General features: G+C 44.0%; 2 protein-coding genes across 2 annotated transcripts in view; one reads left to right on the forward strand and one right to left on the reverse strand.

The window, feature by feature from the left end:
- Positions 1-1,673: 1,673 nt before the first annotated feature.
- On the reverse strand, positions 1,674-6,098 carry tacc3 (transforming, acidic coiled-coil containing protein 3). The gene is made up of 16 exons (XM_068752175.1): positions 5,934-6,098; positions 5,519-5,646; positions 5,386-5,432; positions 4,289-5,306; positions 4,172-4,214; positions 3,941-4,082; positions 3,730-3,788; positions 3,517-3,647; positions 3,299-3,383; positions 3,073-3,162; positions 2,670-2,737; positions 2,541-2,584; positions 2,298-2,458; positions 2,067-2,173; positions 1,863-1,983; positions 1,674-1,759 (listed from the first exon to the last, which is right to left on the reverse strand). Exons 1-16 carry the CDS (start codon positions 6,096-6,098, stop codon positions 1,694-1,696), a joined length of 2,475 nt encoding a protein of 824 aa, XP_068608276.1. The 3' UTR covers positions 1,674-1,693.
- Positions 6,099-7,068: 970 nt separating this feature from the next.
- The window catches only part of kif15 (kinesin family member 15), a 4,858-nt gene continuing 666 nt past the window's right edge, over positions 7,069-11,260 (forward strand). The window contains exons 1-17 of the mRNA XM_068752093.1: positions 7,069-7,087; positions 7,344-7,374; positions 7,608-7,794; positions 7,925-8,001; positions 8,098-8,135; positions 8,235-8,332; positions 8,436-8,615; positions 8,790-8,999; positions 9,096-9,221; positions 9,566-9,688; positions 9,769-9,901; positions 10,031-10,119; positions 10,217-10,420; positions 10,520-10,697; positions 10,778-10,901; positions 10,982-11,123; positions 11,231-11,258. Coding sequence (XP_068608194.1) covers positions 7,069-7,087; positions 7,344-7,374; positions 7,608-7,794; positions 7,925-8,001; positions 8,098-8,135; positions 8,235-8,332; positions 8,436-8,615; positions 8,790-8,999; positions 9,096-9,221; positions 9,566-9,688; positions 9,769-9,901; positions 10,031-10,119; positions 10,217-10,420; positions 10,520-10,697; positions 10,778-10,901; positions 10,982-11,123; positions 11,231-11,258 — 1,987 coding nt within the window. The remainder of the gene's footprint in view (positions 7,088-7,343; positions 7,375-7,607; positions 7,795-7,924; positions 8,002-8,097; positions 8,136-8,234; positions 8,333-8,435; positions 8,616-8,789; positions 9,000-9,095; positions 9,222-9,565; positions 9,689-9,768; positions 9,902-10,030; positions 10,120-10,216; positions 10,421-10,519; positions 10,698-10,777; positions 10,902-10,981; positions 11,124-11,230; positions 11,259-11,260) is intronic.

An 11,260-nucleotide genomic window follows, 5' to 3' on the forward strand; every position in this document is an offset into this window, starting at 1 on the left:
TCCTCACACCACTAAAATCCATACATCCTTGTTGTGCACTTAATACAAAAATACAAAGCGACATTTTTCTGCAGTTTAGTCACGGCTGTCCTGAATGAAGTCTTCCTCAGTGTCCCCCAAAAAAGAAATGGCGGTTGGGTTTTAACTTTCACTTATTCAGCTGTTAGGAGCGCGCAGGCTCCGCTCGCTCTGCTCGGGAATGAAGAGGAAAACGGTACTTGAGATTTACAAAGGGGGTCGCTTCTCTGCTCCTACTCAGGTCGTCCTTTTGTTTTTGTTGAAGCTGCATCATTTTTTGGAACGCTGACCACTATGCAAGTTATTCTCCATCGCTCACGTTTATCCTCGGACGGGGCTCGGACCGGTGAGATTTTATAGCATTTTCATGCCGTGAAAACCTTGAACGAAGACGGCAAGGAGTGAAAGAATCCACATTTTACAGAACTGGGTTTTCATTTGAGCTTTTTTTTTATTATTAGATGAAGTTCCCATAATTCAGTAGCATGCAGAAATAAACCAGCCGCCTTTTAGACCATCACCATATCCAGTTTATGAAGCTGTAGTCGTTTATAATCAAGTTGAGTTATGAATATTTAATTTATTTTGCTTAAAAAAAATTGTATCAAAAGTTTATTTTTCAGAGTAAGGTGTTTTTCATATCTATGTACTGTTATTAAAGTATGCTGATCTTATGTATAGCATATTGTGAGTATTTCATCACAGTTTAATCACATTTACCGGTACTTCATGTCAGTATTTAGGTAGTTCTGTATGTATTTGGCTATATGTGACAATCTTGTATGCTGTTCTCTGCTCAAAAACTAAAATCCTCTACAGTCTGATGGTTTGGTAGTTTCATTAAATGACCCGACTCGAGTTCAGTCGTTGTGACTAACGTATTTGTTCAACCCTCGCGCAATTCTTCAATGGCTTGCAAGTCTGCGCCCCTCGACAAAAGGTGGAAGATAACGGCGTAGGGGGCTCGGCTTTCCCCCTTTGACTCGGCTGAAGCGAGGGTGACTCTGAGGGCAGCCAGCAGAGGGACAGAAGTCTCTGGATGAATGAATGAATAGATATACCGCAAGACACAAAGAGCGGCATCACACACGGTCCACTTTCTGGATGAGTGACGGGTCCTGCAAGGCTACACCTAGTGACCAGCATCTTCCCACCCCCACCAACGTGAAACCGACTCTCTCTCTCTGCCTCCCCCTCCTGGTCCCACACTACCACCTCATTCAGCGCCAATTGAGGTAGGATTTCCTTTCACCGTTTAAGAAGTGCCATTGTGTTGCTCTGGGAGTGATGGGGGGGGGGTTGTTGTCAGGTGAGCCCTTGTTTTGTTCCAAGTATTGCAGGATGTGGATGAAGCCCCGGCTTCAGACACAAGTTTGGGACAGAAAACTGTTTGATAATACTGGACTGGGGCTTCACAGAAGCCGTGCAGCTTTAAAATGCAGAATAAAAATCCAAACGGCAGGAAATACTAAAAATGAAGACGTATACTTTCCCCCCTGGCGGCGTAGAATTAAAATAACTCAGTCAGGCTATCCAATACCAATAAGCCTCTAAATTATCTTTATTAAATTTATTTTAACACTTTTAAGAACAGTGACAGAACAAACAACTTATCACGACAGCAGTATAAGAACATTAGAACACTGAATTAAATATAGGCCCTTTTCAACTGAGCTCAGCCCTTCTGGACTTTGCTGATGAGCTCGTCGCAGAGTTTGGTGAGCTCTTCAACCTCCTTCTCCTGTAAAAAAAAAAAAAAAAAGCAAAGTAGAAACAAATATCACATTTTTATCCGTTTCTTCATCTGAAATTTTTACTCCGTCTAATGCATCGGTTCTACTGACCCTTTGGTTCAGACTCCTCTCCAGAGACTGGACCTTCATCTGCTCCAGTCGCAGCTGCGCCTGCAGAGCAGAAACCTCGGCCTTGTTCTTTGTCCGCACCTCAGCGATTTCTTCGTTTGCGCTGAAAACAAACGTTAAACGTCAGTCGTACCTCGTCTCGTCTGGCGATCCAACCCATGAATACAGCCGAGTCACATTTCTTACCAGGTAATTTTCTCCTGAGCGTGAGTTTTAAGGGTCTGATAGCGCTGCTCATCTTTTTTGATCCTTTCCAGATAATCCTGAGTACAAGCTTTCAGTGTCTCTTCATTCTGGACAGAAAAAAAAAAAAAAAAACAATGTACCAATTCAAACCGCCTCAGATTTTACTATGGACAATACAATACGAGAAGGATTAGCGGTTTGGAACGGGATAAGTCCCTTTTGTTTTCCAACCTTTTTGTAACCCTGAACAACATCCTTGTATTTCTCCAGTCTCTTGAAAAGGTCAGCGAAAGATCTTTCCATGGAATTCAAGTCGCCGGAAACTTGGTCCTTCTCCAGCAGGGCTTCGTTCAGCTTGTTGCGGGACTCCTCCTTCTCCTGCTCTCGATCAGCTGAGTAATACAAAGAGATTTTAGGAGCTCCCATCACTGTCAAAAATCCAGACCGCTGTGTAAGTAATTTAGACCAACTTACCCATCATCTGTGCAATTGTGAACTCAAACTCGGCAATAATTTTCCTGTGAAGATGGAAAAAAAAAAAGTACTAAATGTCTTAAGTTAAGGAATTGACTTGAAACAACAAATTGAAAAAGCACTGCTGACCTCATTTCTTGATAATCATTCAGTAGATTTTCATACTTTGCACTCCACTGCTCTTCTTTCTCCTCGGCCTGTTTGAGATAAAGCACAGATAATTTTTTTTACCGAGGATGCTAAACTGATTAAAAATGTGGGAATGACTGGGAAGCTTCTTTAACCAACCCACAAATTCAGACCTGATCAGTGACAGTTCCAAACGTCTCATTGTTAGCGCACTGAAACTTCAACAATCTGACTCATGAAATATTAAATCTCAGAGTGAATTAGAAATAACAGTCAGAGAAACCGAACTGGCTTCAGGAATAGTTTCTGGGAACTCAACCAATGAGTCACGATGAAATGGTAAAACTTGAGCTTCAAACAGCTGCTGGTCTTTGTCAAAACCAAACATCGCTGAGGGACGTACTTGTGCCTGAACCCTGGCGATGGATGCGTCCATGTCTTTCTGACTGTACTTCAGCACCTCGATGATGGCGTCCTCAAGGACCGGAGGAGGCTGGGAAACAGTGGCAGCGTAAATAAATGAAGTCAGGAGACGTAGCAAGACCACAATGAATGTTAGTCCCAAATCAAGTGAACAGATCCTTCATTTGAAAACACCTTTTCCAACCACTGGCAGGCACGCGACTTACCGGCACACTGCAATCAAAAAGTTTGAAATTGTCCTTTTGTGGCCCATTTGCAGTCTCCTTCTCCGACATCTGCAGCGGTCCAAGCCTGAATTTAAAAAAAGGGGGGGGGGGGGAGTCCCTTGTTAAGTGGTCAAAGTGGTTAAATTTAAGACAAACAAATCAAAACAAATTCAGCGCCAACATCGATCAGGATAAGTGGAAACAGAAGAGCGTCATACTGTGAAGCGATGAGGACGGGCCGAGGGACGGGGGTCTTGGCAGCCGGGCCTGCGGACTTCTTTGGGCTCTCCTTCAGCAGAGGGTCGAATTTAAGGTACAACGATTGTTTCCTCAGTGCAGACTCCTTGAACTGCAAAGACGGAGGTTCAGAGAACTGCTACTTCATGCAAGCACAATCAAAAATATTTAGCCGTTTGATAAAAGGTCCTTACGCTGCGGGAGCCAAACTGCTCAAGATAATCGAATTGTCCACCGATGTCGCCGGCCATGACTTGAACAAAGATCGCAGTTCAAAAGCGTTAACTTTAAATCACGTTTACTCGGGAGAAAGGAAATCTAACTTCCGCGCAATCACAGACAAAACTCTCAGAGGACTTTGTGTCGGCCTGAACAGAAAAATAGTTTAGAGCAATATTTCCTTACACAAAGATCCAGGAACAAACTCATCATTGCATACGGCGGCCTGAAAGTTCTGCTCGGGGTGGAACAGCGCCGGAGGACTCGCCGCGGGCCGTGCAGCTTCAGGTCGGCGCTCCTCATCGGAGGCAGCTCCGCGTTCGGCTTTCTGTCATTCCACACCGAAATGTGTGAGTGAAAAACATACAACCAATGGAAAACTACAACGCAAAGCATTGTGGGTTGGATCAAACTTACCGCTCCAGGGATGGGCTCAGCCGCTGGGACTCTCTCTCCAGCACTACAGCGGGGGGGAAAGCATAAGAGTATTGCTGGCCAGTGAAGTGTCTACTGAACATACGACGGGTAACATACGATGGCACGGTTTCCTCCACAGCCTTGTCCGTTTGCTCTGGGATGGAATCTTCCTTGGGCAAAGGGCTGCGTTTCTTGCTGCACCGTGGAGAGTCGTCCATGTTTGTGCCAAAGGGATTGAAGTTTGGACTGTCCATCTTGTCAAAGTCAAATGAGTAAGACCCTTTGGGAACTGGAGCTTCAGTCGCAGCTCTGGAATCCGGCTTCGCTGCAGTTTCTTTTGCTAGTTTGATGTCAGACGCCGGCTTTCCCGCTTTAGGTTTTAGACCGGGAGGCCCTTTGCCAAATCTCTTCGGTGGCAGTTTCTGTTGGAGCTCACTGCCGTCATCGAAACCGAACTCCGGTTTCACGGGCTCCTTCTTGATTGGCTGGTCAACTGGCTGCGCCGCGGATTCAACTTCCGATGAATCGGCAGCACTGTGAGCGATCGGGGACACCGCAGCAACGGGTTTCGCTTCAGGCTGAACAGGAACCTCTGGAGTTAGCTCCAGCGCGTCGACATCCTTAGCGAGTTTATTTTTGATCGTCTCTTCGACAGGCGGGCTGCTGTCTGACGGCTGTTTCCCCAGAACAGGGGAATTCTGAATTTTAGAGCCAGGTTTGAAAGGATTAACATCATCAATGTTCTCAAAATCCAAACTGTAAGAGCCTTTGCTTGGCAGCGGAGCATCTTCCTCGAAACCGCCCGAGTCCCTCTCTTCAGCAGGTGGGTTTTCGTCAGGGGTGGCGGTAATCGAATCCGGTTCCTCGACTCCCGAGACCTTCAGCACCGTGACCACGCTGCTCTCTGTGGAGCTGAGATCAGTGGAAACGTCAGCCAGAGAGTTTTCCACAGACTGGACGAACGGAAGCGTCTCGTCCAGCGGCTCAGGTTGATTCTCAACGGTCAGACTCGCAGGGGGAAAGAGCATCTCATGAGAACTTTGAAAGGGATTGATGGCATCAAGGTCGTCAAAATCAAACCAGTAGTCTCCTCTGCTGAGAATCGGCATCTCGTCGTCGGGATAAGCGGACACTTCTGTGGAAAATTCAAGAAGATCAGCAGAAATCTTCAGCAATCGGACTCTTTCAAATCAAAATGTTGTTTGCCAAATGACCTGGTTTGGCTTCGTCAGGCTGCTCAGTGGAATCCAGCCGCACAGAACTGCAACAACAAAACAGGAAGACTTATGCAAGTGGATTATAATAATTTCATTGGGTGCCTGTTGGAATAGGAGAAATGTCTCTTACTTTGCTTCTTCAAAGTGTAAGGCCTCCATCGCTTTAGCGCACTCTTCCACGTCGGTCATTTTAGCGGACTTAGTGGGAGAAATGATTCTTTTTGTCAAGGGGTCTCTTCGTGGAGTCTGGAAACAAACCTACACAAAAATGATCGAATTAGTATCGTCAAAGTTATCAGGATCCAAATCTACCAACAACATTTCTCAAATATCTGTTTGTAGTTTGTCCGTCAAGACAAGTCTGATCAGTTTTATTTTTGGGGGGACTACAGAGGGTTGATAACTAACTACACTTATACATATAATACAAAATAAATAAGCAAGATATACACACTTGAATATAACTTTCAGCTTAGTGTCATTACAATTTGTGAAAAGCACACACGTGATGAAAGGAACAACCATGAAGGGAGCGGATTCTCTACCTTAGCCCCCTTCGGCACACTTTTACTGGGCAGGTTTTCCGTCTGACGCAGTATGGAGGGCCTTCCAGTGGGTTGATCCAGAGCGAAAATATCATCAATTAAACTGTTGTGTTTTCCTCCTGGGCAGACGCCACGGTTCTCATCATTCACATCCACGGAACTCATCCTGTAAAAAAAAAGCAGAGAAGCACACCCCTCGTTTTTAGAACACAGTCGAGATGGACAACATTCTCAAAGCTGCACACATTTGACGAGACACTTTTTTTTGGGGGGGGGTCATGGGGTTAACTGATATATTAAACGTTAATGGGTACAGAAATACGTAAAATTAGATTTCAATTAGATTCTCAATGATGCAACTTTATATTACATCAAATTCCATTCAGCATTCAGCATAATAAGAAAAATAGATTTGCTAATCTTGTTTTTTTGTGTCATACTGAAGAATACCGTAGGGGCCTAGCAAAAGTTGAAGCAGCGGATCCCAGCTAAATTTTAGGATCACTTTCTACCAACATTCAGCATCGAGCGGCATAAAGTGGTACTTATTTACTTACTTTGTCACTTACCTAAAAAAAAAGACAAGCAATTACTGCCGAATTCCGCTTCTTTCGTTTACTCCGTCGACTGCTGGGCGACCAGGAATGAATGTTTTTTGAAAGCTCCTCGCATCTCCGGGTGGCGACAGTTTGGATTTTTAAAGTCTTGAAATGCACCAATGAAATCGACAGAAACGTTGAAACGAAACGTATTTCCGGGATAGCCAGCCAATCGGGTTAAAGATTCGCACTTTACGTATTGTAAAATATTCCGATTGAGTTTTATAAATTTGCAAAATGCAAGATTTCCCCCCAGATCAACGACAGAATAACAGGGAAACAACCTAAATAAATAAATTAGTGTAATACAATTACATTTCGGTTTCCACTGTTTTACAACACTACTTCCTGGTCATAAAGTTGCAATTACCAGCACATGCCGTTAGGTGGCGACATGTAAATCTAGCCTAGTAAAACAAACCGGAAGAAGATTTGCCCGCCAATTTTGACGGATGTAAACAACCCAAGATGGCCATTTTACTGCTATGAAGAGGTTTAATTTCGTCTCATAAAAAGCAAATTCGTCTTTGTCAGCAATGAATCTCAGTATTAAAGGTACGAAACATCGTCGAGTTATGCTGCCTTTATATCGTAGGCAAAGTTATTGACATGTTTTCGGTACTTAGCAAGCAGTCAACCTAACGTGAATTGGTTAACTTGCTTTTATGCTAATGATGTAACTATGTTAATTACTTTAAACGTGTAGCTGCGGGTACTAGACTTAACTAAGATACTACTGTACAAACAATCTGAGTACCTGATTGAGGATATCAGATTATTAGACGTGATACTTTTACAATTTTGTTTGCAGGTCATGGTGATTCGTCTCAACTTGCTGCCAGGTAATGCACCTTTTAAGATACTCTCTACGATACTGACGTTAATATATCGCACAAATGGACCCGTAATTATTCACATCTCGTCATATTGCCTCTTAGTTTACGGGAGGTACAAGTTATTTTGTACTGCTAGGTTCACTGTTCTGACTAGATAGAATTTACTATGGAAAAGCTGCAGCGAAACAGACATTTTCATGTTCGCCGAACTTCTCCCCCCCCCCCCCCTTGTCCTGCAGCAATGACGGCAATTCCATCAAAGTTTTTGTGCGAGTGCGTCCTTTGACGCAGGGTCTTGGACTGGCCACAGATGGAGATCAGAATCTCTGCCTCACAGTTACCTCACCCAACACCATCCGGCTGCACTCAAAACCAGAATCGCGAACCTTCACCTACGATCATGTTGCAGATATGGACACATCTCAGGTGTGGAGGACGTGTCTTTATTGTCAATGTATCCACTGGCATGGATAAAACTAGGTTGAGCTCATCTGTTAGGGCAGAATGTAATTTGTAGGACTGATAAAGTCGTGATTTTTATGTCCTTCTTTGACAGGACTCTGTTTTCACCAGCGTGGCCAAGAATATTGTGGAGTCTTGCATGAATGGCTATAATGGAACAATATTTGCATAGTAAGTGCTCCTTGCGTTGTTCTTCTATGTGGCATAAAGAATATTTTATACGCTGTTACTTATGTGCAGTACTGATATTCATTCTTTCTTGTGCAGTGGACAAACAGGCTCGGGGAAAACATTCACCATGCTCGGTGAGAATTCAGTATATTATTTGCATTGTGTATAATGTATAATATTTAAGATCAAGTAATGGGTTAATTCAAGTATCGTGTTTTTACCTTTTGTTCTAGGACCGTCAGAGTTGGACAACTTCACGGATGGACTAAGGGGAGTTATTCCTCGGAGCTTTGAGTACTTGTTTTTTCTCATTAACAGAGAAGTGGAAAAGGTGAGCTGGAAAATTACTTCCTAACGATGAAGCTGTACACAGTACCAATATTTCATGTAGGTATTCTAATTACTGGCTTTTCGTTTGTTCTATTTTTCAAAAGTCCGACCAGAGCAAGAGCTTCCTCTGCAAATGTTCATTTATTGAGATTTACAATGAACAAATTTACGACCTCCTGGACGCGGCCTCGGCCAGCCTGTTCCTCAGGGAGAACATCAAGACGGGAGTGTTTGTTGAGGGAGCCGTGGAGAAGTTTGTCAACTCGGCTGCTGAAGCCTACCAGGTATAAACTGCATGCCTGTCTTTGACTTTCTGTATGATAATATGCATCTAGTCAGAGGGGACGACTCCCATCTTCTTACACACGTTATATAAGTCGATAATGTGTTATAATATCCCCTCATCACAATATAAATATACGTTCCAATTTAGTGTAATTCTCTTTTAAACTGCTCAGGTGCTGTCTATGGGCTGGCGTAATAGACGCGTGGCCTCTACCTCCATGAACCGCGAGTCCTCAAGATCTCACGCCGTGTTCACCATGACTTTAGAGTCCAAAGAGTCGACCAGTGACGTGGTGAACATCCGAATGTCTCAGCTGAACCTGGTGGATCTGGCGGGGTCTGAAAGGCAGAAAGACACGCACACAGAAGGCTCCAGACTCAAGGCGAAGCTTTATTCTTGGACTCCATTCACCCACTAAAATTCTACGAGTTGTGTTTTTTTTTTTTTTGCTAACAGCAGTTCCTTGCTCCTCTTCCAGGAGGCGAGTAATATCAATCGCTCCCTCATGTGCCTCGGTCAGGTGATCATGGCGCTGGTTGATGTGTCCAATGGGAAGAACCGCCACATCTGCTACAGGAATTCTAAACTCACCTTCTTGCTGCGGGTGATTAACGCAGGCTTTTGGGTTTATTAGTAAAAGCGTTCCATTGCTGTGTATCACCATGAAATACCGAATATGCATCACTCCTGAGATTTTACGTGCCGTATATTCAGTAATGTAGGCATCTTGCATTATTTATTACAATGACGCAGGTCCAACAACTACTTTAAAGTTGTTATAGCTACTTAAAATGTTTACGTGGAAAGAGAACAAGGAGTGCTGGTAATTTAAATTCATCCAGAATAAAGAAATTAACAGTTTTTACATGTATACTGGTACTTTCACAATGTATTTGTCAACATGAATATGTGTTGTGAACTGCAGTAACCGCTTCATTGTAATTTCAGGACTCTCTCGGTGGAAATGCAAAGACATACATCATAGCCAACGTGCACCCTGGTTCCAAATGCTTCGGAGAAACGCTGTCCACCTTGCAGTTCGCACAGAGAGCGAAGCTGATCAAGAATAAGGTATCAAACAAAACTGCACGATGTGTTAAAAAAAACGGAATAATCTCAGTCAGGTGCTTTTAGAACTCGCTTCTTTCCAGGCCATTATCAACGAGGACACGCAGGGAAATGTGAAGCAGTTGCAAGCTGAAGTGAAGAAGTTGAAGGAGCAGCTTGCGCAGGCAGTGGATGGTGGGAGAGATGCAGCGCCTGGAGGCCCAGAACTCCTCATGGGTACAAGATCAACATGAAATCATTGTTATGTTTACTGTGTGCTACAGATTTGAAGTGTAAAATATTATGACTTGCGCTACTGTATCACGTGCAAGTCGGTGTCGAGGGTAAATCATGTTTTCCTGTTAGATCCAGCCATCAAAATTCAACATGATGTATATAAAACAAAGTTCATGGCTGCTGTTCGTTGGGGGAGGAAACGAGAAGAGGAAAAGAAGGTGTCGTCGCCTTTTTGTATTTCACCCACCCGTGAACAATATTCTGCCGTGCGGTAATAATGCTGGATTACTTATTGAAACGTTTGATTGTACTCAGATTCTGCTCGAGAAGGTGGCTCAGCTTGAGGAAGCCTTGGCCCAGAAAGACAAGTTCATCCATTCTAGCAGAATGATTGTCCGGTTTCGAGAGGACCACATATCTCGCCTTGAGAAAAAGTTGAATGAGGGACAAGACGGCGACTTTGAATCTCAGGTTCTGATTGACCAGCTGAAAGAAGAGATACGGATCTTGAAAGATCAGGTAGAAAATCTAGTATCATTTGATCACTGTCAAAATCACTGCTGATGAGTATGTGTGTGTGTAATCGATGTTTGGACGCACATTTTGCGCCCATGTTAGGTTGAACATCACCCAAAGATGACTCGATATGCTGCAGAGAACTTCAGCCTCCAACAGGAGAACCGCCAACTCCGTTCTCTTGATTCAGTGGTGAAAGCTGACGAGGCTTCGGCCGCGCTTGCTGCTGAGCTGGATGAGGCGTTCCAGACGGCGCTGGAGACGGAAAGACTTACAGAGAGTAAGGCAAATAAAAAGCTTTAATGACAGAAAGGGACGAGCAAAGGCATTCGTTCATAAACTCCCGCTGCTGCTCCGCAGCTCCAGCGGCCTCGTCGACTCCTGCTGCCGTAGACGTTGAGAAGCTGAAGGCTCAGCTGCTTCAGAAACAGTCTGACCACACGGCTCTCCTCCAGGCCTTCGAGGAGTACAAAGAAGTCAGCAAGTAAGACGAGCATTTAACAGACCCCGGGGCATCGCAAGAAGGTTTCGTATAGTTTGCCTTGATGTGTTTTTGTGCTCTAGGAAACAGAAGTCTCAGCTGGAGTCTGAGAAAAGATACCTTGAAAAGTCCAACAGGCATTTGGAAAACATTTTGGAAGCCACGAATGCGTACAAGAAGCGAGAGGTGTCGGAGCTGAACAGGATTCACGTTGAAACTATTAAGGTGAGCGAAGGAGGAATCAGAAATCAAATCCCTGTGAAGCAAACTAGAAGTTCTCTTTTAATTAAAAAGCTTTTGTGTTGTCCCGTGAAAAATATCCGTGATACCAGATTCTCACCACGCCCACGAAAGCATACAAT

This window comes from Brachionichthys hirsutus, chromosome 18 (genome assembly GCF_040956055.1).
Source record: "Brachionichthys hirsutus isolate HB-005 chromosome 18, CSIRO-AGI_Bhir_v1, whole genome shotgun sequence".
Taxonomy (NCBI): Eukaryota; Metazoa; Chordata; class Actinopteri; order Lophiiformes; family Brachionichthyidae; genus Brachionichthys; species Brachionichthys hirsutus.

Excerpts from the sequence above, each read along its gene's own strand:
- tacc3 (XM_068752175.1), bottom strand. The coding sequence starts at position 6,098 with ATGAGTTCCGTGGATGTGAATGATGAGAACCGTGGCGTCTGCCCAGGA. Across the intron at positions 5,433-5,518 it reads TTACACTTTGAAGAAGCAAA|TTCTGTGCGGCTGGATTCCA; the intron begins GTAAGAGACATT and ends TTGTTGTTGCAG. Across the intron at positions 4,215-4,288 it reads GTGGAGGAAACCGTGCCATC|TGCTGGAGAGAGAGTCCCAG; the intron begins GTATGTTACCCG and ends CCCCCGCTGTAG.